This window comes from Trachurus trachurus (assembly GCF_905171665.1).
Source record: "Trachurus trachurus genome assembly, chromosome: 6".
Lineage (NCBI taxonomy): Eukaryota > Metazoa > Chordata > Actinopteri > Carangiformes > Carangidae > Trachurus > Trachurus trachurus.
In genome coordinates this window covers 29,066,383-29,091,547 of record NC_139897.1, presented here as the reverse complement: position 1 = coordinate 29,091,547, position 25,165 = coordinate 29,066,383, and the positions used below count along the sequence as shown (strand labels likewise).

Below are 25,165 nucleotides of genomic sequence, written 5' to 3'. Positions count from 1 at the left end.
CTGTAGGATACGATAAATGTTTTCTCCTCGGCTCAGAGCAGAGCAGAGTGACTGACAGACCCGTGTTTCAGACCAAACACTCTATGTAAGTGATTGCTGTCGGAAGATATAACTATTTAAGACTTATATTAACACAAATATATCACTTACTTCTGCTTTAATCATTTATTTAAAACATGATATATTTTCATGGACTAATAAAAACATTGATGACTAATCGTGTGTGCGTGTGCTCGCTGCATTCAAATCTGTGATATTCAGGCTTTATCCAGATTTTTCTGCTTGATTTTAGGCTTAAGGCGGCTGATATGTGATAATACCAAATATCACAAAATCCTGTCACATGTATTAGTTTTCATAATTTCAAAATAAAAACATTGAACTGCTGTTTAGCAGCAACTTCAATTATATTTGTAACATACGATAATGTATAGTATACAATAATAGATGTTTGTAAAGCTCCATAAAGGTAGATGTTTGTGTTAAAGCTCCATACAGTATAAAGGTAGATGTTTGTATTAAAGCTCCATACAGTATAAAGGTAGATGTTTGTGTTAAAGCTCCATACAGTATAAAGGTAGATGTTTGTGTTAAAGCTCCATACAGTATAAAGGTAGATGTTTGTATTAAAGCTCCATACAGTATAAAGGTAGATGTTTGTGTTAAAGCTCCATACAGTATAAAGGTAGATGTCCATGTGTAGTGTGATTATAAAGCAGCTCTAGGTTCTATATTAATACAGTGAAAGTATCAAAGCCTCAGTCCACAGAGAAATGCACACAGCCTGTATTCAGAAACTGAGCCTTAAAACCAGCCGTCAGGACTTCCTGTCACTTTGTGATGTCACAACAAAGCCCCGCCCCCTCACCACCTGGACAATACCATCCATCCAACAACTTGCAGGATTTGGTTTCTCTGAGTGTTTTATTCTGAAATTTGCTCTGTTTTTTATTGGATCACTTTAGAAAATAGTCAGCCAATCAGAAGAGAGGCTCAGAACCTCCTCCTCTCTTCTGATTGGCTGACACCGATCTGTTGTTACTAGAGCTCCAGAGAGAAGCTGAGAGAGGAGATGAAAAACTACACAGAGGTGGTTTTTGGTTCTTACAACCATAAACATATCGTCTTATGGATCAACATTTCAAAAACACTGATTGAGCCACTTGTTCAGTTCGTTTCTCTCTGACTCATTCCTGTTAAACTGTAGCATGAAAGTAAAGTGAAGGAAACAGCTGCGAGCTCAGTGTGTGTGTAAAGAAGCCTTCAGCGCGCACACACACACAGACACACACAGTTTCGTGTAGCCGTCCTCACCCTGCGCTCCGGCCAGTTGAACTCCTCGAACACCGACTCAAAGTCCTCCATGGCGCCGTCTGTGATCAGCATGATGGCCTGGTTACACATGCTGCCCTGACCGTTCGCCCTCGCCTGCACACACACACAAACACACGATAAGAGTTCATACACAAACACATCAACAACATTTCAACATGTTTAGTTTCTTCGTTCAGAGTTGACCTCTGACCCCGCTGAGGGACACGAACCTCGTTGAGGATCTTGAACGCCTCCTTCATAGCGTTCTTGATCTTCGCTTCTCCTTTAACATGGAGCTCGTCCACCAGCAGCTTGAAGTGCTGAGAAACAGAGACAGAGAGACATCAGCTGATCGATCAGGTCTATTTAAGGAGCAGCTCAAAACTTATTTTATAACTTTGTTTTTAATTGATTATTTCATTGATTTGATCTCATTACTTCATTTACTACTTTTAGTGTTGCTTTTTTTTAGTTTTTGTCTGATTTTCCTGTAAAAAAGCTACATGTCAATAATGATTCTCTATAAATAGGGTTTATTATTATTACTTTTATTGTGATTAATAATATTGTTATTTCCATCCATTATAACTCATAGATTTCAAACTAATCTGTGCAATAGCTCAGTCTTCTGTGCAATACTCCAGCACTTTACTTTCCTTTTAAAATAGAACTTGTTGTTTTAAATAATAATTAACTAGTTTTAGTCTTTTACCTCTGATGTATTTATTTATTTATTTATATGTATTGCATTTGCATTTCTACTTGTAGGTTTATTAGTTTATTGGGAGTTATAGCTTAATTTTATATTCAGGTCTGCAATTCTCTATCTATCTATCTATCTATCTATCTATCTATCTATCTATCTATCTATCTATCTATCTATCTATCTATCTATCTATCTATCTATCTATCTATCTATCTATCTATCTATCTATCTATCTATCTCTCTCTCTCTAATCTCTGATCTCTGAATAAAAACCAGGTCAGAACTAAACTGAGCACACATAAACACCTAAAGCCTATATATACACACACACAAACATAGACTCTAAAGCTCCAGGTTGACTTGGTAGCCTGTAAAGGAGGCCAAGAGGATGATGTGATGATGGAGCCAAGGGAATTCCTCTGTGTGTATATATATACAGTATGTGTGTGTGTGTGTATACTGTATGTGTGTGTGTGTCTGTGTGTATATGTGTGTGTGTGTTGCTAAGAGCCTCTTTAAGCCTCCATGAAGCAGATAATGGTCTTACCTCTCTGTTGTCCAAGTCGGCCTGGACCAGGGTTCCTCTGAAGCACGGCTCCACGTAACGGACATAGTCAGTGTACTGTGGACAGGAGACACACACACATGAGCAAATGACAGTCACTGGTTCAAATCCCTGAGCCAATAATATAACAAACATCACTTTTCTTGCTGAAAGATCCCTATAGATATGTATATGTGTGTGTGTGTGTGGGAGGACCAGTTTGAGTTTCAAACCGTCAAAGTGAGGACATTTTGGTCAGTCCTCACTTTCTCAGACCCCTTCCAAGGGCTGTTTGAGGGTTAAGACTTTATGATAAAGGTTATGAGAAAAAGGTTTAAGTTACTGTAGATTAAAGGGATAGTTCAACATTTTGGTAAATTGGCCCATTGCCATAATCCCTATAGTTTTAGGAGTAGGTTCGTTACCTTTAATTGTTGGTGCAAGCTATTTTTAGAACGGCGGAGCAGAGACGTGAGCCGCTCAGAGCTAATCTACGGAGGCTCATGGGATTTCTTGGTTTCCCTCAGCAAACTCATCTTCCAAAACGCTCTGGTGGACAAGTTGTGAGCTGCACATTCACCACGCTATGAGATAATAACACAACGTTACCACACAGAGTTGTTTTAGAGGGAAATTCATGCAAAACCGCTGATGCACGTTGCCTTCAGGGACAGTTTTTCATCAAGCAGTCTCTGCTCCGCCGTTCTAAAAATAGCTTGCACCGACAATTAAAGGTAACAAACCTACTGCTATGACTATAGGGATTATGGCAACGGGCCAATTTGCCACAATGTTGAACTATCCCTTTAAGAATAATGGGTAAGGTTAGGCATTTGATTTGGATGGTTAAGGTTAGGGTTAGTGGGTAGGGAAAACATTATGTCAATGAATGTCCTCACAAAGATAGCCATACAAACGTGTGTGTGTGTGTGTGTGTGTGTGTGTGTGTGTGTGTGTGTGTGTGTGTCCTCACAGCGATGACGTTGACGAAGTCGTTCTCTCCCAGTGTGTCCAGGATGGTGTTGATGGTGTGTTTGGCGATGGTCATCTTCAGCCCCTTCATGCTGCCGCTGATGTCCACCATGATGATGATGTCCTTAGGAGACGTAGCTGCCTGGATGTACCTTTACACACACACACACACACACACACGGTTTATCTTTTCTATTAAACACTATTATTGTGTTTCTAAACATAACATCAGATGTACTTTAAAGTTTTAACCCCAGAGTCGCGGTTTAATTTGATGAGTTCTTTCAGTTTCTGCAGCTTCTGTGGACGTGTCTGAGACTTACAGCTGATACACTGCAAAAACTCAAAATCTTTCCAAGAATATTTGTCTTATTTCTTGTCAAAATGTCTAATTTCTAGTCAAAACTAATCTCTTTTCACTTAAAATAAGACTCATCACCTAAAAATTAACTTGTTTTTAGATCATTTTCACTTGTTTCAAACAAATTTCCACTTGAAATAAGTAGAAAAATCTGCCAGTGAAAGCAAGTTTTTTGTCCTCGTAATAAGGAGGAAAAACTTGCTCCACTATCAGATTTTTCTACTTATTTCAAGTGAAAATATGCTTGAAAGAAATAAAAATTGTATAAAAACAAGCTACTTTTTAATGTGATGAGTCTTATTTTAAGTATAATAAGATTTGTTTTGACTAGAAATGACATGTTGACTAGAAATAAGACAAATATTCTTGGTAAGATATTTGAGTTTTTGCAGTTTAATAACATGATATTAATAATAAAATAAAAGAGACTTTGTCATTTCTCTTCTCAGGCCTGTTTCCTTTCACTTTTTTACAAAGCAAACAAACCGTTCAGCATCATGAACTCGTCACTGCAGCAGCGGCAGCAGCAGCTTTGGCAGCTCAGTGGCGGTAATGCGGCGTGACGAGGCATTCAGGGACATATGCAGCTCTCTGGTATTATTTAGAAATGCATGAACAGTCGCATATGGTGCCATGTGGGCTGCAGTGACCCGGCTAAGGAGCAGCTTATCGTCTTTTGCACAGAGGATCAGGACTCCGGCTGGACGCTGCTCAGCCGACGCACGGCCAGCGTTGGGACCCAAACTCACAGCGTCACTCTGGAGCTTCGAAAAGGTCTCGTCCTCGTCGTCTCACCCCCTCCCCGAGTCTGTCCTCATGTTTTCAGGGGTTATACGAGATAAACACTGTATAATACAGCACTCTGGTGGGTTTTACTGACTCTACTGGATGGACTGAGACTGTGATTTTGTGTTTATCTGTCAGTGTTTGGAAGAATTTTGTTAAAGATTTAACTGCATTTACTCTCTTGTTTGGTTTGTTTTAACACGATAAGAAGCATAAAAACACAGAAAAGAAGATATTTAAAGAGGATAAACTTGATCCTAAACTGAATCTGACAACTTAATTTGTCTTTTAAGATAAAACTTCACAGTCTTTTGGCTCCACGTGTCGCCCGTCGTCTTCTCCTGCTGCTGCTGCTGCTGACAGGGAGTCGAGTTGACACCTTTATCTAACAAGGCTAAGCTTTGGCAACTCCATCTGCCCCAGTGTTTACATCGGACCAAGATAAGCATTTAATATAATCCATATCAGTAAACACAGTTAATTCAATGGGCTCCAATGGGTCAACAAACACAACGGCTCAGCTGAAACCTCTGCCAGCACCACGGCGATGCAGCAGCTGCACAAGAAGAACTGGGACTGGTGTTTGTGGCGGAAAAATCTTGAACTCTTTAACCAATTTAATTGTATGTGTCAAACAATAAAACTAAAGTTTGATATTGTACAGTTAAGTACAATGTTTGGGCCTGACAGTGTCGAGATATGCCATTTTGGATATCCAGACCATAATAACAAATAACAAAATGACAAAAGCAAAAGACAGCATTTGGTGATGTCATAATGACTTTTAGCGAGGGATCATGGGAGTTGTTGAGAGTTCAGTGGAGATACGATGCCAGAGAAGCACTGGGAGATGAGACTCTCACTAATCTTTGTTTCACTTATGACTTTTTACTTTAAAAAAGTAATTAGTCATAGTTACTCATTACTTTCCCCCAAAAGTAACTGTTATACATTATAAAAGTAAGTAATTAGCAGGAAAAGTAACTATTGCGTTACTTTTCATAAAATGTTCAAAGTGGGCGGATTTGGTCAGAGTGACACAGCGCGTCCTGTCTGTCTGTGCGGAGGGATACTCAGTGAGTTGGTTAATCAGGGTTTCTGCAGGTACCAGCAAATCTAATTTAATGCTTTTTAATGACCCGCGGGAAACCCTGTTAATTCCAGATAAACAGCTTTTCGGACCAGTTGATGGACTGAAAAAACTTAGCTACACTTTAACGGGTGTATTATTTTGTGACGGGACTTCTTGAGGCTTTTTATTGTGAGTTACGGTGACAGCTTTATACTACGTTGTCTATACTTTGTTTTATGTGAGGACAACAGATGGAAACACATCTCTTTGTTTTAAAATGATTAATTAATGCAAGTTGCAGACTGTCCTTAAACTAAATAAATATATAAATAAATGAATAAATAAAACATGGAGGATATGATTGACAGGCGATCAATGACACCTCCTGTCATCTGGTTTCAGAGTTGATTGAAACATTTGGGACAATGTGAGTGGGCCGAAGATCAGACAACAAACACTTTGATGAATGTGATGAATGTGTGTGAGGACTGAACTCACCAGTTCCTGTTCCTGCAGTCAAAAGCCGCCACACCGTTGGAGTCTGGAGTCCATTTAATACCTGACAAAACAAAATATACAGTCAATTCAGGTTTTTGAGACAGTAATTGCACATTTTCTAGCAGTGGAACAAGTATTTGGGTCAGTGACAAATAGAGGTTGGCAAGGTGAGCAAGTCAGATCTGAAATAGTTTTAAAAGCATCAGACTTGTTACATTTTGTATCCATGTTGGATTTATGTCATTTGAACCATTTTATTTTTATTTTTTAACAAAAGTAAGACTGAATGCCCCCTGAACATGTCAAATGGTGTAACCACAAAATGATGATAAATATTAAATATTTTATCCACCTACAGTGGATTTAAGGCTACTTATAAAGAGTATCCTTCCTTTCCTCTAAAAACCTCAAATTGAAATAGATTTTTTGTTGTATTCCTACATATTAATTTCAATGCATTTAAGCAACACTGAGCTGGACATATCCTAAAAACACTGCTTTTTTCTAAATAATGTGTGACAAATGATGTAAAATTTGTCAAGAAACACAGTGCTGCACTGCAAAAGTGAATTACATTTATTCCATGGGAAAATATATCTGGACCAAATCCAGATTCATTTTCCTGTATATCATCAGATTTTTATTAAAATGTACTGGTTACACCACTTGACATTGGTTTGCATCACGTTATCAACCCATTTAGTAATCTACATTAATAAAAGTACTGTAAACAGAAAGTAACTTAAATGTAGAAAAATAAAAGTACTACTGTAAATTCATGTTGGTTGGTTGTATCAAGGTGTAGCAGTATTTTAATGTTGCAGATGGTCATATTTTAATTAATCTGTTGTCTGTTAAAAAGAACCTACAGCTCTCAGTTGAATATAAAGTAGCATAAATTAGAAATACATGAGCAAAGTAACTTTTTCAGTAAGTTTATTTCTGACTAGGAACAACTGGTTTATCAAAACTTGATAAAATAGTATTTTAAAAATTCCTTTTTGAAGTATTCCTAATAAGGAAAAAATCTAATCGAAGCAGATCTTTAAACACATTTGACATTATGATATGTAAATTCTACATACCACTACTGACCTAGGGAGCTGTCTTGTATTGTCTATGTATTGTTGTGTTGTGTATCTGTATTTTTATTTTTATTTTTATTTTATTTTTTGTGTTTTATGTTGTATTTGAACATGGATTGTATTGTATGGGACATAAATTGCATTGATACATTGTAAATATGTTGTATGGACCCCAGGAAGAACAGCTTTGGCATTGCCATAGCTAATGGGGATCCGAATAAATCAATCAAAAAAAAAAACATTTATGGAAACAGTCGACCCGCTCCACTGCAGATTGAACGTGAACATGAACGTACCGGGGTAAATCCTGAAGAAGCCGGTGGAGCTGCCGAAGAACTGCCAGGTGAGAGTGGGGTCTTTCTGGAAGTTACTGATGAAGACGTCGTTTAACGCCTCCGAGTTGTAGATGGCGTTGAGGATGTTTGGGTCTGTGAGAGAAGAGGACAGACGGTCGTTATCTCTGATCTCCATGGTGACTAAACATCCATAAATCAAAAATGCTCTTTAACAACTGCAGAACTTGTCTGAGCATCATCTTGGTTTTTTAAATGTTTGTGTAAAAGACGACCTCGGACCTTTGTTGTAGACGTTGGTGGGAATCTGGATGTTGCTCTGCACCGTGTTCACCAGCAGGTTGTTGAAATGCTCGTTCTCCTCCAGAGGAAACTCTCCACCCAGCTCCGCGTAGTTCCCGTCCTCGTCCATCGAGTTGATCATCATGGAGTTGTAGTAATCAAACTGACAGGAGGAAGAAACGATGAGTCGCCGAGTTACGACCTCAAGTCCAGTGAGGAGGTGTTAATTTAAATACTGTATAAGATAATAATATTTGTCGGTAACCCTTTAATTTACAGGCCGTTAATTATGTGATAATGTACAGTAATAGCCAAGAAATAACAATTAATTGCATCATAATGTCTAGAAATAGCCTAGAAATAACGTAAAATTTCATTGTAATGTCGAGAAATATAGCCAAGAAATAAGGATTGATTGCGTAGAAATAGGCCAGAAACATCGGTCAATTGCAAAGAACTTGGTGGAGAAAAATTCTGGCATTTCTTCAAAAATCAAAGCATGAAGCATGTGTAATCTTTTGCCTTCATGAAAAACATGACATTACTTTGCAATTAATTGTTATTTCCTGGCTATTTCTTGACATTATCACATAATAAATAGCCTGTAAATTAAAGGGTTACCTAATATTTCTCTATGTATAGCAGGAATCTTCAAAGCTTAGTAGAAACAGACTCTCAACTTGTATCACACAATTAAGTATAAATAGCATTGAAAAAGATATTTAACACAGACAAATTAAGCAGTGATCTGTTGTCATGTGGCCTAATTGTGTTTATGTTCTGTATGTAGCATGTTTGCTGCGGCGGCGTCGACCCAGTTTCTCCACAGGATCAGTGAAGTTTGATCTAATCTGATTTCAGGTGTCAGCTGAAGCTTTAGAGCTTCAAGCTGCTGCAGCAGGGTCCGCAGTCGACTGACCTCCTGCTGATCCAGACACCGTTAGCAACTTAGACTGATCTGAGGTCACGGGTGGACCCAGGTAAACCCGGGAAACTGTGATGACTGGGGAAAATGTAGTCAAAAGTTTTAAAAAGAGATAAAATGCTCCTCTGATTTTATGAAATTATCCTTTATATTTAATAGGACAGCAAGTAGAAATTTCAATGGCTCTTTAAAAATAATAGTATGACCCTTAATGTTTTATAATGTTCCTTAAAATTGTATGAAATAATCGTATGTATTTCATGACATGGCCCTTTAAATTTCACAAAATGTTTCTATAAATATCTTTCATTTATCCAAAATTGTTCTTATAATCTTAAAAAAATATCCATAAATTTCAAAGGAGGCTCCTTTAAATTTCATAAAGTCGTTGATCTTACAAAATGATCCTTTATATTTATGGGACTGCCCTTTTTTATACAATGGCTCTTTCAAAATAATTGAATCCCCTATAATGTATAATAAAATTGTATGAAATAATGCTTTAAATTTTATGGAATTGCCTTTTAAATTTCACCAAAACTTTGCACTTCATCAAATTACAGTAGGTTTCATGAAATGATTGTTTACATTTCATCCTGTCAACACAAAGGAGACTCACCTGTAACGTAGCGTTGAACTCGTGGTACAGATCAGCGTCCTCCGCCGACTCCGCTAACCTCTACAAGACGCAGCAAACAGGGAGAAATAATGCGTATAGAAATGTCAATTAAAGCCATTTAAACACAGGACCAGTCCTCATCCTCCTCCCCCTCCCCCTCCTCCTCCTCCTCCTCCTCCTCCTCCTCCTCCTCCTCCTCCTCCTCCTCCTCCTCCTCCTCCTCCTCCTCTTCATCCTCACCTTCACCGACTTCATCTTGCTTCCCAACATGCGTTCGATTTCATCTGAAAAATCCTTCACCAGGTCGCCTCCGTCCAGCTCCACAATCTTAATGATCGGCTCCACGTCCTTCAGTTTCTGAGAGGAAACAAAAGCTCAGTTTAGACGTTTCTATTCTGTATCTACAGTATATGTTGTTAATAGTTAAAGGGATAGTTCACCCAAAATTGAAATTTCACTATGACGGTTGCAAATGGATACCAACTGTCTTCATCCAACATCCAAATACCTCCATGCTGCTCGTATGTATGTGTGTCTTTTTGTTACGAAGACAGTTGGTATCCATTTGCAACCGTTATATGGACATGCACTGCTACGCCGAGACCCCCTGTAACTCAGAGAAGCCACGGAGGACTCTGAAACTTCTCCCAGCCCTTAGTCCACATGAGGGTGAGTAGATAATGAGTGAAATTTCAATTTTGGGTGAACTATCCCTTTAATAATAATGTGATAAGTTTCTGTTCTGTATCTATATGTTGTCAATGGTTAATAATAATGTGATACGCAGACCCAGGCTTAATCTGTATTTCAGTGAAGTGATATAAACAGATGAAAACGGTGACATTGACCTCGAGCTGTTGGCAGTTTGGCTCATTTCTATCAGATAATTCAGACTGTGTGAGTCTCTATCTCAGATTAAATCATCCGCACTGTGATGTGTATACAGTATATGTGTGTGTATACATGCGTGTGTGTGTTTTTAACATCGGGTCACTTTCTCTGGATCAAGAATCTTGATCTGGATCAGCCCGCTGAGAGCGAGGAGGAACGGCCCAGTCCGGTTATTTACACCCTGAATCACTCCATTAAGTAATTCATTAATCCCTATTAGTCCAAGTAACCCACTTACTGAGGTGAACACACGGGCCGAGCCAAACGCGGACGTGTCCAGTCTCTGACTGGCATCGATTCACACAGAAAAACCCCGGGACGGGAACTTCACACCACATTCACATGGATTTCTACTTTCTATTATGCACCAATATACAGTATACAGTAGTATTAACCCATTAACCCATGTCCACGTTTCTCCATATTCTGTGTTGTAGTAGTAGTAAGATGAGCCACTTTTCATATTCAGGATCACTACAACAAGACAATTATAGTTTTACTGCCAACTAATATATCTGCATATATTTCAGGATGTTGTGCAACAGACAGAATGAGTGTAAACACAACTGTTTTGATGATATAACATGTCCAAAACAAGTGGTCTCGTTGCACAATTTACCCCGTGTATGGGGTAAGTTGAGCCCCTCCTTCCCCTCCATCCATCTCCCACCTCCCCCTTTACTCTATATTCATCCTGTCCAGGTTGCAGGTGAACACAAACTGCTGCAACCTGCTGCTGAGACACCAACTCACTGAGGTTTGGGGAGTTTTGTGATTACATCGCATCGTGGGAAGAATCCCTCATGTTTGTCTTTGAAAGTAAAGCTTGGATTCACCATTAACAACTTTACCTCTTCTCATGTATAATACAAATTTATAATGATCTCTTTTGGTCTAAAGTTTTACTCATGAAACTTATGATCAATTAAATTCACTTTCGAGAGAGAAAAATGTTTTTTTGGACATAAATGTCCGACCACTTTACTCAAGAGGCTCTTACCTTAAATTGAAAAACCAATTGATGTAATATTATTTCTTTTATAAGTGACCATGGTACAAGTGTATCCCACTTATACCATGGTCACTTATAAAAATGCCCTTCGAGGTGCCCAAATGATCAGGAATGAATGGACTTTGTTGTCCATTAATCAGGACATCAATTGGACAGCTCGTCCGTCATTATTTGCTAATTCTTTCAGCCATATTTAGATCAAAAATGTCAATATTCAGTTTATCAAATATACGCCAATTTTCTCTTTTTCTTTTGGTTTATTGTACAGTAGCTGTAACCTCGGGGTCTGTCCTGATGTATTTTTGTGTTTTATTTTTGAATTTTTGAATATATAACAACACAGAGGGTCATTTCATTCATAATGACAGTATGTATTAGTAATAGTGCACTGCAAAAACTCAAAATCTTTCCAAGAATATTTGTCTTATTTCTTGTCAAAATGTCTCATTTCTGGTCAAAACTAAACTCTTTCCACTTAAAGATGATAAGCTCTGCTTCTTCCATCCCCATTTCAAACAGTGTTAGTTGTTGTTAGTGTCTGTTGTTGTTGTTATTGTTGTTGTTGTTTGTCCTGTTCGATAGTTGGTTATATGGTGTCCCGTGGATGTTTTTGTTGTTGTATGTGAGATATAATTTTTGTTTGGTTTGAAATAAATATGATCAATCAATCAAAATAAGACTCATCACCTAAAAATTCACTTGTTTTTAGAGAATTTTCACTTCTGCCAGTGAAAGCTAGTTTTCGTGTACTGTAATAAGAAAGAAATACTTGCTCCAGTATCAGATTCTTCTTTTGTATCAGGTGAAAATCTGCTTGAAAGAAGTAAAAAGTGTCTAAAAACAAGCTGCTTTTTAATGTGATGAGTCTTATTTTAAGTAGAATGAGATTTGCTTTGACTAGAAATGACATTTTGACTAGAAATAAGACAAATATTCTTGGTAAGATGTTGAGTTTTTGCAGTGTGAGCCTGGTATTAAACTGAACATGTATGTGACACATGTGCTGTTGCATCTTTTCCTGCCTGAATCTGCCCGTTACCACTCACTCACCCCCCTCCCTCCCCAACAGTAGAACTTGAACTTTACATTTCTTAAATCTGCTGCCACACAGGCAGGACCCGATGGAGCAGCTGCTGCCTGAATGTTTGACAAACTAAACTGGTCCTGAGCCAGTGAGAGAAGACGAGAGTTAGAGAGTCAGAGTGAACCTGTGACGACCCGGTGGAGTTTGGTGCATCGCAGTAATTCATCCCATTCACACACTCTTTAATTTCCCTCGGGGGAAACACAGCATGTGACCGGCGCTCAGGTGGTGATCGCCGCCTGATCCAATAAAACACACCGGGACCCGACGCCAGCATCGGATCAGGACTAGGCCAGTTTTAGTCGTGTCAGCGTTGAGAGGCTCCTCTGTGTGTGTTTATATGTGTGTGTGGTTCCACGGCGTCATTCACAACAACTAAAAACAACTTTATGCAACCAGACACACACGCACACACAGAAATCTGAAGTTGTGTGAGTGTCTGTGCAGCCTGAGTGTTTGTGCGTTGTGTGTTTGAAAGCAGACAAACTGCAGACGGCCTCTGATAAATCTAAATCTGACAGATAAATGGATGAATGTCTAAAATCAGAGCAGGCCACAAATCCTGACGCCGGTAAAGAGGGCTCGGTCCTCAATCTGGGCATTACCATGATCCCTGTGTGTGTGTGTGTGTGTGTGTCTGTGTGTGTGTGTTCCCTCGTAAACACACACAGACTGAAGCTATCACACACACAAAAACAAACAAATGCACATTTCAAACACAGACGCACTCTCCTCCCAGTTCACCCAGTGTTTGTTTCCCTTAGACCGGTTTGAAGTTCAGTGTTTGATACTTTAGTTATTATCAGTGATTTAAAAAAACAAACAAATTACATCATTACATCATTTTAGACCTCTAATCCTAAAATAAACTGTCGTCCTGCTTTAAAATCTGAAGGAAAATCCACCCAGAACATTATAATATTAATAACAATTTAAACACTTTGTTCTTGTTTTAATTCAAACTGTCAAAATGAGACTTCAAGCAAAACCAGTGACGTCATGTTATATGATGTTAAATATGCGTATTTTAACTAGGGGTGTGCCAAAAAATCAATTCACATAAGAATCACAATTCTCATTTAATACGATTCAGAATCGATATAAAATGAAACAAATCTGCTGGCTGTCGGCCTCCATTTCCTTAGAATTTAAAAGGCAGCATGTTTAACTGCACTATTTTTTTCAATAAAGAGGCCCTTTTAATTTTGTTACGTATGCAATATGTGATATTGCTTGTATGCAACAGTTTCAACAATTCAATCTAAGCATGGATACATGTTTAAAGCTCAATAAATGTGAAAAAGACACTTTAGTCATTCTGTCTTGCAAAGCAGACTGGAGTAGATCATGAGGATCCTTTGCACACCGATAGACTGAAGCAGAAATCATTAGGAATCAAATCGTTTTGAATCAAAAATCAGTTTTGAATCGAATCGTAGCCCCAAAAACCTGAATCTAATCTAATCGTGAGAGAGTAAAAGATTCTCCCCCCATTGAATTATCAATTCATACAGTATATCAATGATCTGAAACCTCATCAGCTCTGTTTGTCTCTACTGACACATTCAAGTGTTCAACAATGAAGTGGAAGAAAATGAATCTACACCAGACTCATGCGAGACTTCAACATCAGCATTGTTCTTCTAGACTTAAAAGTGAAACTAAAAGGCCCAGTGTGGTCACATGTCAGTGTCACTGCCATTTTGGACTGAACAAGACAACAAACACTTTCCTGCATAAAAAAGCTTGTACACTGTTTTCAATGAGTTGTTGAGTTTATGATCAACAGAGAGTGAAAATAACGAGTAGATATCAGATTGTTTCTTGTTTTTGCTGCTGTATTCGTCAAACATCTGTCTATGGTCTCAAGTAGCATAGAGCCATGTTCTCCATAAGGAAGAGTGTGGATCTGAACAACTTGCATGGAGGAAATGGAGGAAATAAATGAAGGAAATAAAAACAAATAAAGTCTAACATATCGTGATTCTAAGTAAAAGAATAGCAGACTTTTATTTTTTCTCAATTTTCTGACCATAAACACTTGAATCAAACACAATTCTGAGAAATTGAGCTTTGTATCCAGAGAGACTGAAGCTCAATCCAATGGTCAGAAAACAAATGTATTTATAGGCTATTCCCAGTGGTGTGTGTGTGTGTGTGTCTGATAATCCAATGTATTCAATGTATTCTGAATTCCAATCTAGGGTCGTCACGATGTTGGTTTTGTTTGGTTCAGTGTAAATCGTCTGGTCAACAACAACAACAACAGTGTGTATTGAGGTCTCTGTCTCTGTATATAAGATTCAGTCTGGACCATAGAAACACAACTCGACGTCGTACTGTACGTGAGTTCACGCACAAATGAGATTTTCCCCTTAAAGCCGATCTCGTCTGTCTTTACCTTCTGCAGCAGCAGAGAGCCGGAGTGTGTGGTCGTCATGTCCCGGAGCTGAGCGGAGAACACCAACGCCCACTGCTGCACCCTGAAACACACAACAACACACAACATTACACAACATTGAGGATCAAACCTACAAATACACAGTTAAAATGATAAAACAACCACAATTATCTAAAGAGCTCCATACAGTATAAAGGTAGATGTTTGTGTTAAAGCTCCATACGGTATAAAGGTAGATGTTTGTGTTAAAGCTCCATACAGTATAAAGGTTGATGTTTGTGTTAAAGCTCCATACAGTATAAAGGTAGATGTTTGTGTTAAAGCTCCATACAGTATAAAGGTAGATGTTTGTGTTAAAGCTCCATACAGTATAAAGGTAGATGTTAGTGTTAAAGCTCCATACAGTATAAAGGTAGATGTTTGTGTTAAAGCTCCATACAGTATAAAGGTAGATGTTTGTGTTAAAGCTCCATACAGTATAAAGGTAGATGTTAGTGTTAAAGCTCCATACAGTATAAAGGTAGATGTCCATGTGTAGTGTGATTATAAAGCAGCTCTAGGTTCTATATTAATACTGTGAAAGTATCAAAGCCTCAGTCCACAGAGAAATGCACACAGCCTGTATTCAGAAACTGAGCCTTAAAACCAGCCATCAGGACTTCCTGTCACTTTGTGATGTCACAACAAAGCCCCGCCCCCTCACCACCTGGACCCACCATCCAAATGATTTTGAGATTCAGTCGCTCAGTTCGGAGGCTTACTGTATGGAGGCACATTCAACAACATAACTGAACCAATGATTTTCTTTATTGATGAATGTTTTACTTATCATATCAACTGATCGATTATCAAAATAGTCGGACATTCACTTCAACGGGACACAACCAAATCAAACAGCAACATGTAAGAGTCATAGTAACAGTGGTGGTGGTGGTGGTAAAATATCAGTATCTGATCTCTTGTAAACCCTCAAATATCGAAATAAGCATCAGATGCGTCCCTGCGATTTGTTTTATTTATTATTTTGGCAGTCTGTTGCCGTGGCGACGCTCTGCAGAAGCAGCGAGTTGTGGCAGAAAAAAGGCCGTTAAATATGACGGTGATGAGAGAGATTTAGATAATCTGTTCTTCATCTGGGTCACGGAAGAGAGCTGCAGGTGTCTGCTCAGCACAAACTCACAATCACACAACCACACAGTACAACACCACAACACAACACAACAACAATGACACAACCACACACAATGCAACAATAACACAACAAAGAGCTGCAGGGGTTTGCTGACAGCGGAGCCGAAAGGAGCTGAAAACTAGTGTCAGCATTTCTAATAAAGATGTTTGAAGAGATTTCTGCTCCAATGTTTCTATTCATTTTTAATTAAAAACATCAAAATACAGAGACGACACCCGAGTGTGTGACAGGTGTATTGTTTATACGTGTTTTTAATCCCACAATTAATGATTTTGTAACACAATACACAATGAAGTCCAACATAAATCTGATGTAGACGTCAGTTTTACCCACAAATATGTTTGTTACTTTCATTAAACTTTATCTATTTATAAAAAATGACTAAGTTGAGAAGGGAAAACATTTATTTTCTTTAATTTCCCTTAGGTTTTACACATTTTACTGTTAACTAAAGATACAGACATGATTATTTTACTCAGCAGGTGCCAGAGTCTTATTTTCTTACCATATAGAAATAGTTCAATACAAATAACATTAAAAATCAAACAATACTGTGATTAATTCATTACCAAGTTTCTATAAGAAATGTAATGTAATATTCTTTAAAAAGAAGAAGTTAAGATTGCATTTTTCCCCACACATGTAATAGTATAAACCACTAGATATTTCATGTTTATGTTACATTTTATGTGTATTGTTATGTTTGTATGTGTTTTGGGGAAGAGTTTATAGGGTTTTTTATTCTTAAAGAAATACATTTATTCAATAAAGATGTGGCGTATGATAGAGCTACATGAGTTTTGAGGTAGTGTTTAAGAAGTAGCATTCATAAATCATCACACCATGAAGAGGAGCTACTGTTACAATACGATGGATGCTCTAAATTTAAATAAAAAAAATGATGAAAATGATCCAAGTCGTGACAAAAAAACACAGTTTTTGTTGTTTTAAATGACTTTGACTGAATCTGCCTCAGTGAGAAGAGAATATTTAGTCCAGGTGGTAAAAAACTACAGGTGGAGGATGAAGAAGTGTGAAGTCAGCACACACACACACACACACACCCTCAATGTGTGTGTGTGTGTGTGTGTGTGTGTGCGCTCAGCATGTGTTGAAGAACGGAGGAGTTTATTGGTCCATCTGTTCTGGACATTAATCCTCTGAGATCAGTGCACATGCAGACACACACACACACACACACACACACACACACACACACACACACACACACACACACACACACACACACACACACACACACACACACACACACACACACACACACACACACACACACACACACACACACACACACACACACACAAACACACAAGCGCACACGCTTAAAAATACATTGTGTGGTTATAGCAGCTTTCACATTATTCAGTCAGTCATGCAGCAGTTTCTGTGTTGCAGTCGTCTGGAAACTGGTTCAGAAATAAGAGTTAAAATCATCAATAATTGACCTGATTGATCAGAAAAATCCTGTTTCAACAAACAGTTAAAAACTAGTTTTGTTGCTGTGACGACAAAAATGAACAAACGGGTTTCATATGAACTGAAACAACATCTACTGTATCTATCTTTGTATGTTTTCCCTTTTGATCCAGAAATATAAAAAATTGTTTCATTTATATTTCTATTTTTGCTCAAGAAGAGATGAATTATGGGTAAATGGACCTGAGGACACAGGTGTTTTATCTGTGTGAGGTCACCGGTGTCACCTGGGTCATTAGTGCTGTAACAGTTGTTACGGTCACATAACAGCGAGTGTGAAAGGCTGTTAAATCTCATGGGAGGAGCAATGCATTGTGGTTAAAGGTTGTTTGGTCTCAGTGATACACAGGTCTCAGGGTTTGTGTCTTTGATTTTTTTGCCTCGTTTCCCACAGACTGACTGAAGAAGAAGCCTCTTTAATGAGAGGAACCATGGTGCCATCGTACATCAGGAACTTCTGCACAAAAAGCACCAGAGAAAATCAGTTTAAATGAGAATAATTAGCTTCTTTAGTCTTTTTTTTAACAGTGACATCATCAGTCAAACAGTGAAGACACAGAGCTGTTGAGGGGGGGGGGATCAAACCTGCGAGTAACAATCCTTCATAAATCCCTTTGTGTGTGTGTGTGTGGCCTTCAGCTCCACAGATTTACTTTTTAGTCTCAACTCAGGGTTTTAACAAAAGAGCTCAACTAGAGAAAGTGATTCAAACGTCAGATCCGTCGACCACAAAACAACTTCTGGGTTCCATTATAAAGGTTTTACACTTTCCAGGTGTTTTATTTTGAAGGATTGATCCGTAAAAACATATAATTGTTGTTTTAAGAATCAAAAACCACCTCAGTGTAGTTTTCAATCTCCTCTCTCAGCTTCTCTCTGGAGCTCTAGTAACAACAGGTCGCTGTCAGCCAATCAGAAGAGAGGAGAAGGCTCTGAGCCTCTCTTCTATTTGGCTGGCTGTTTTCTGAATGATCTAATAAATAAAAAGAGCAGATTTCAGAACAAAACACTCAGAGAAACCAAATCCTTTAAAGGGATAGTTCAACATTTTGGCAAATTGGCCCATTGCCATAATTGCTATAGTCATAGCAGTAGGTTCGTTACCTTTAATTGTAGGTGTAAGCTATTTTTAGTACAGCGGAGCGCAGCAGCAGGCTGCTCAGAGCTACGCTATGGAGGCTAAGGGAATTTCTTGGTTTCCCTCATCAAACTCATCAAATACAAAATCCCAAAACTCCACAGCGCTTTTGTAGACAAGGTGTGAGCTGCACAACCACCACGCTATGAGATAATGACGGAACGATACGAAACGGAGCCGTTTTCGAGGTAAATTCATACAAAACCGCTGATGCGCGTTGCGTTCAGGGACAGTTTTTCAGCAAGCAGTCTCCGTATTTACCCTGTATTTACCTCGAAAACGGCTCCGTTTCGTATCGTTCCGTCATTATCTCATAGCGTGGTGGTTGTGCAGCTCACACCTTGTCTACAAAAGCGCTGTGGAGTTTTGGGATGTTGAATTTGATGAGTTTAATGAGGGAAACCAAGAAATTCCATTAGCGTCCATAGCGTAGCTCTGAGCAGCCAGCTGCTGCGCTCCGCCGTACTGAAAATAGCTTACACCTACAATTAAAGGTAATGAACCTACTGCTATGACTATAGCGATTATGGCAATGGGCCAATTTGCCAAAATGTTGAACTATCCCTTTAAGTTGTTGGATGGTGGTGGGCGGTGCTTAGTGTGACTGCTTTGTTGTGACATCACAAAGTGACAGGAAGTCCTGACGGCTGGTTTTAAGGCTCAGTTTCTGAATACAGGCTGTGTGCATTTCTCTGTGGACTGAGACTTTGATACTTTCACAGTATTAATATAGAACCTAGAGCTGCTTTATAATCACACTACACATGGACATCTACCTTTATACTGTATGGAGCTTTAACACAAACATCTACCTTTATACTGTATGGAGCTTTAACACAAACATCTACCTTTATACCGTATGGAGCTTTAATACAAACATCTACCTTTATACTGTATGGAGCTTTAACACAAACATCTACCTTTATACTGTATGGAGCTTTAATACAAACATCTACCTTTATACTGTATGGAGCTTTAACACAAACATCTACCTTTATACTGTATGGAGCTTTAAAACAAACATCTACCTTTATACTGTATGGAGCTTTAACACAAACATCTACCTTTATACTGTATGGAGCTTTAAATAAAAAAACACAAATCCAGAAGAACCGTCTCCAGTCCTGTACAGTAACAGATGGTCTGGTCCCCACAGAGATCTGATCTCAGCATCATAGAGTCAGTTTGATATTATATAAAGAGAGAAGAACTGTGTCAGTTTCTCTAAGTCAGATGCCCACTTTACCACTTCAGTCTCTGAAAAGTTTGCACAGTGTTTTAAACCAGCTCATATCAGGCAGGTTAAGTGGTAAATATCTTCATGATTCACCACCCTTGTTCTTCCAACACTCTCCAGTCCCGACTACAAAAAAATAAATCCTCCATCACGACCACCTCCACTCTAATCAGTTGATCTGTCCACCAAAAGAGTAACCTCACATCTGACTGTAACCTGGACGACATAAAGACAGACTGAACGCAGCATCATCATCTGAATCTGGAGTCACAACCAACAGGAAGGTCAAACAGTCACTGGTGATGTAACAACAAACAAACACAGAAAGCCGAGGCTCAGAGGACAGAGACGACAGACTGGATGGTCATAATATCTTAGATTAGGATGATTACAGACGATTTAAATCCAAAATAGATGCTTTTGTAATGTGAACACCATGTTTCTGCTCTAACTTGTAGGACTTAAACCTTAAAAGCCAAGACTTAAGTCGGAAATTTGCCACATTTTATGGGTCAAATCATCGCAAACGGTGATGGAAACTGAGCTCGGACTCTCTCAGATAAGATACTGTTGAACTAGATGCTTGTACAACCTGCAGTAGGAGAAACACTCTGCAGCGAGTCAGGGTTTCAAATCTGAACCACGACCGGGAGCTCAACAGGAGTCAGGTGAGGTGGTGTCAGGTATTTGGTAAGAAAAATCCTCCAGGGCAGCTCCCAGTGGAGGTTTACAAGGCTGCAAGGAGAGGCTGTTTCATCTGGTCTGAGATGGACGGACGGGTAAACTTGAACATTCATGAATTGATTCACAAACTTGTAGCGTTGTAGTCAAGACCGGTTAACCCAAGACCGAGTCAAGACCAAGACCAGAGCATACCAGGACCAAGACTTTGAGGGGGTCGAGACTGAGTCAAGACCAAATAAAAATGTAGTCGATTCCGAAACCAAGACCTTGAGACCAGTTTGAGACCAAGACCAGTCTCGAGTACCACAACACTACAAACTTAGACTTGGATCTGAACGGCCAATGCAAACAAAATGTGAGATTAGAAATCAACAGGTCATTGGTCGTCAGCTTTTAAAACAACCGGCCCGTACGGTTCGAGGTTCAGACTCTGTTGAGGTTTGAAACTTTGTGCTGAAGTCCTGGTCAACGAGGACTTTTGGTATAAACACATCTTTATTTAACTGTTATTATAAGGCAAGGCAATGCAATTTTATTTGTATAGCCCGTTTGTACAAATAGTTTGTCTCAAAGGGCTTTACATCGCATCACAACAACATCCTCTGTCCTTAGACCCTCACATCGAATGAGGAAAAACTCCCAGAAACCCTTTTAACAGGGAAAAAGTTGGAGAAACCTCAGGGTGAGCAACAGAGGAGGGATCCCTCACCCAGGACGGTGCAACAAGAAAACTGTTATTATAAGTTCATTTAACTGTCTGATTCACATTAAGTTGTCAAACAAAGCATGCATGTTAACATCTGATTGGCTGCCCCTGAACTACACTCTGCTTTCTACAGAGAAACGCTGGTACATTACTTCCTGTTTGGTTTTCTCACCATTTTCAGTGTGAATGTTCAGTTACATAAAGTCATTGTCAGGTAAACAGCAACGTTATTAACCATCCATCCATTGGCCGACCTTCCATCTGTGCAGTTGGACGGGGGCTGGAGCTAATCCCAGCTGACATAGGGTGGGGATGGGATTTACCTGGACAGGTCATCTGTCAATCACACAGAGATGAACAACCTCTAACACTCATATTACTGTAACACCCATACGGCCCAATTTAAAGTCACCAATCAACCTAATGTGGATGTATTTAGACTGCACTGCAAAATTATAACTTATGTTGTCTTATTGTGACATTTTTTGTTATAGAGCAGTAATATTAAGGTTAAAGGTCCTGACCAGGCTTTAATTCAACATTTAGAGTCCAACTGAAACCAAATGGCAGCTGAGGTCGATGTTTCCAGGGGTTTAGGTGAGACTGACAGCGGTGGTGGTCTCTGTCCAGGTCCTGCTGGTGAATGTGGGTCAGGGGAGAAGGTGACCGGGGCGGCTGGCGGCCGGGGGCGTGGCCGGCGGCCAGAGAGCCATGTTGGCCCACAGATGGTGATGGAGGACGGAGAGCGATGTGTGTGTGTGTGTTTGTCCTCCACCAGGAAGGATTTTGGTATCTGTATGTTTTGCTATATTGCTTCCCCTTGTATGTATGTAGGCCTATATATTTACTGATTCTTAATTGTATTGTACAATTAAGTAAGTGGTGTATTGTGTCTTGTGTTATACGTATGTCTGCGTCTGTGTGATTGTATCTGTGTGTTGTGACTGTATTAGTTGTTTTTGTTCTGCTTTTTCCTTGATGGACTTGGAAGAATATAATAGACAATTTAGACTTAATGTTTGGACTCCAGGAAGAATAGCTATGCTAATGTGCTGCTGCTAATGGAGATCCAATAAATGAAAGGAAATGAAGCTGCAGCGGTGCAGCTACAGACGCTAACGACGCTGGATGTTAGCATCGGAAAATACAGAGAAGAACTACAGACACATCGGTGGGACATCACGTCTCAACAGAGAGATGTTTGTCTCATTAAAATCCCATTAGAATAAAAAAAATGCAATATGTGAATGAAGTGAAATGGAGGTCAGTGTGAACAGACGGTGACTGTGACTCTGTTTATAAGCTGCTGCAACAACTCTGGTGAAAATGGAAAGTAAAAGCCACTAAAACGCTCTGAGACTGAAACGACTCCCACATTCATCCGCTCGCCACCGCCAGATTCATTCATCTACTCCAGATGGACTCACAGGTGAATTCTGGGAGATGGAGTTGTGCTAAATGTGCACATGTTGTGCAAAAGTAAATGTTTTAGTCTCCAGAGAGAAACTTTAAAGATGATAGTTCACCGAAAATTGAAATTTCCCTCATTATCTACTCACCCTCATGTGGACTAAGGGCTGGGAGAAGTTTCAGAGTCCTCCGTGGCTTCTCTGAGTTACAGGGGGTCTCGGCGTAGCAGTGCATGTCCATATAACGGTTGCAAATGGATACCAACTGTCTTCGTAACAAAAAGACACACCAAAAAACATCCAAATACCTCCATGCCGCTCGTATGTACAGTAATGTCCGTCTTGTATTGAAGCCCCGAAATGCGAAATTGTCCCGAAAAAAATTTAATAAGTCTATTTTTCAAGCTTGTTTTGTAGCGGAAGCTTCTCGAAGCTCCTCTTCCCGATTAGTCAAATTTGGACGAACTGGGAAGAGGAGCTTCCGCTACAAACAAGCTTGAAAAACAGACTTATTTAATTTTGGGGCTTCAATACAAGACGGACATTACATACGAGCAGCATGGAGGTATTTGGATGTTGGAAACTTCTCCCAGCCCTTAGTCGAAATGAGGGTGAGTAGATAATGAGTGAAATTTCAATTTTGGGTGAACTATCCCTTTAAGAGACGAGACGAGCTGGTTGTTATATTTCATCTCAGAGATCGACGCTCCGCTTTCTTTTTTGTAAGATCTGTTTTTGTGTGCTCATTATGATTTCTTCTTTTGGATGCTGTTGAATTGAAGTTGTGTGTAAAGAGTTGCTACGGTTTTTATTTTGAAAAGTCTGATGTGGCTGTTTTATTGTGAAGGGAACAAAGAGTGCATCATTTATCTTTCTTCTCTCTTTCCTGTCATGAAAACCAGATTTGGTTCTGGACCTAAAGAATCTGTTTGTTGCTTTTCATCTGGTTATAATTATGCATACAATTCTAGCTTATGTTTTTAATATGTTGATGTATAATTATTTATTTGACACTGGCACTTTGCACTTTATATGTGTGCAAATACTTAATTATTTATTGACACTTTGCACTATGTTGTTGCTTTATTTATACTTATTTGCTGCTATAGGAGACTGCCGAAGGAAATTTCGTTGTATATGTTTTATGCAATGACAACAATAAACTTAACTTAAGTTTAGTTAAAACTGCAGCAGATTAAAGTATAGTTTTCTTTCTTCGTTGAACTAAAAATGAGACGTGACTGAGTGAATTGGAGCCGTTTGCAGCTGCAGCACCTGGAGTCTGAGAGACGGAGGTGAAGCAGCTTCCAGCTCCGAGTCCTGAGGGAAAAGCTGCAGCAGCCTGTCGCCACAAACATATCCCCTCAGGACCCCCCGTTCTCCCCCTCCCCTCTGTAAACAGAGTGCATTCTGGGAGCAGTTTGCTGTCTGAAGTTTCATTTAACTGGAAGGGAACTGATTTCTATAAACAGATCACAGCGCTTCAGCTTCTCCTGTTGTAGGTTCGGCTTTAAATTCAACGTTTTACTGGTTTGAATGAAAATGCGACTGAAAATTTAGATTAGGTCGACTTTTACAGATAAAAAATCATTAATTAATAGTTAAAAACCAAGAAATGAAAGATATTTGCATAAAAAAATAACAGTTAACCTACTTTTTAACCATTGCCCTCTTTTATTTCAGCCTTTAATCATGACTTCAGTTGTTTAAAAGACGATATCTTATCAATATTAGCACATTATTTATACTGTTGAACCTTCATTTACAGACTTGTGCTGCGTTCAAACCCACAAATTCTACTTCAGATCCAAATGTTTCCAAACACATCGAAAGCATCAGGGTGCATTGTGGGAAAATGTGTCTAAAATGATGCAAAAGACAAACGGGATGTTTCCGTCTAATCGAGGTGATTATCATTTGTTCACCGTCTCACAGCAGGTGAAACTGGACCGAGCTGGACTTACGTCTCCGGTGGGATCTTCATCTGAGCCTGAGCTGCCGTAGTCCACAGGAGGAAACATCCCAGAATCCTCAGGAGCTTCACGAGCGGCGGCAACGTCCTCCTCTTCTCCTCCTCCATCGCTTCACAAAGTTTCACAAACATGGGACTCAGCTCTGAAAGTTTGAGAGGATCATGAGGAGTTTGTGGGAAACGGTTTCCTCATGTTGGCTAAAGCGAGCAGGAGGTGATGATGATGATGATGGAGGAGGAGATGAAGGAGATGAAGGTGGAGGTGGTCACATCCATGGGTTGTAGACCCAGAATCCTCTCTGTCACGTCCGGATGAACTGGATCGGCTCCCGGCATCTTCTCATCATCCTCGGGGAAACTTCTAGAAAACTTTAAACCTCTGAGAAGCAGATGGAGAAAAAAAAGTGGAAGAAGATGAAGAAGAAAGTGGTGCTTTCAGGGTCTCCGGGAAAAAACAAAGACTGTGAGAAGTTTCCTCTGCTGCA

At 39.3% G+C, this 25,165-nt stretch overlaps 1 protein-coding gene across 1 annotated transcript in view; it reads right to left on the bottom strand.

The window, feature by feature from the left end:
* The window catches only part of LOC310987916 (voltage-dependent calcium channel subunit alpha-2/delta-4-like), a gene marked incomplete at both ends in the record, with an annotated part of 71,784 nt that extends 46,996 nt beyond the window's left edge, over positions 1-24,788 (bottom strand). Inside the window, 11 exons of the mRNA XM_083974385.1 lie at positions 1,315-1,428; positions 1,545-1,634; positions 2,568-2,642; positions 3,538-3,688; positions 6,254-6,314; positions 7,635-7,766; positions 7,914-8,076; positions 9,458-9,517; positions 9,698-9,814; positions 14,846-14,927; positions 24,673-24,788. Of these exons, the coding sequence (XP_083830511.1) occupies positions 1,315-1,428; positions 1,545-1,634; positions 2,568-2,642; positions 3,538-3,688; positions 6,254-6,314; positions 7,635-7,766; positions 7,914-8,076; positions 9,458-9,517; positions 9,698-9,814; positions 14,846-14,927; positions 24,673-24,788 (1,161 nt within the window). The remainder of the gene's footprint in view (positions 1-1,314; positions 1,429-1,544; positions 1,635-2,567; positions 2,643-3,537; positions 3,689-6,253; positions 6,315-7,634; positions 7,767-7,913; positions 8,077-9,457; positions 9,518-9,697; positions 9,815-14,845; positions 14,928-24,672) is intronic.
* Between the last annotated feature and the right edge of the window lie 377 nt (positions 24,789-25,165).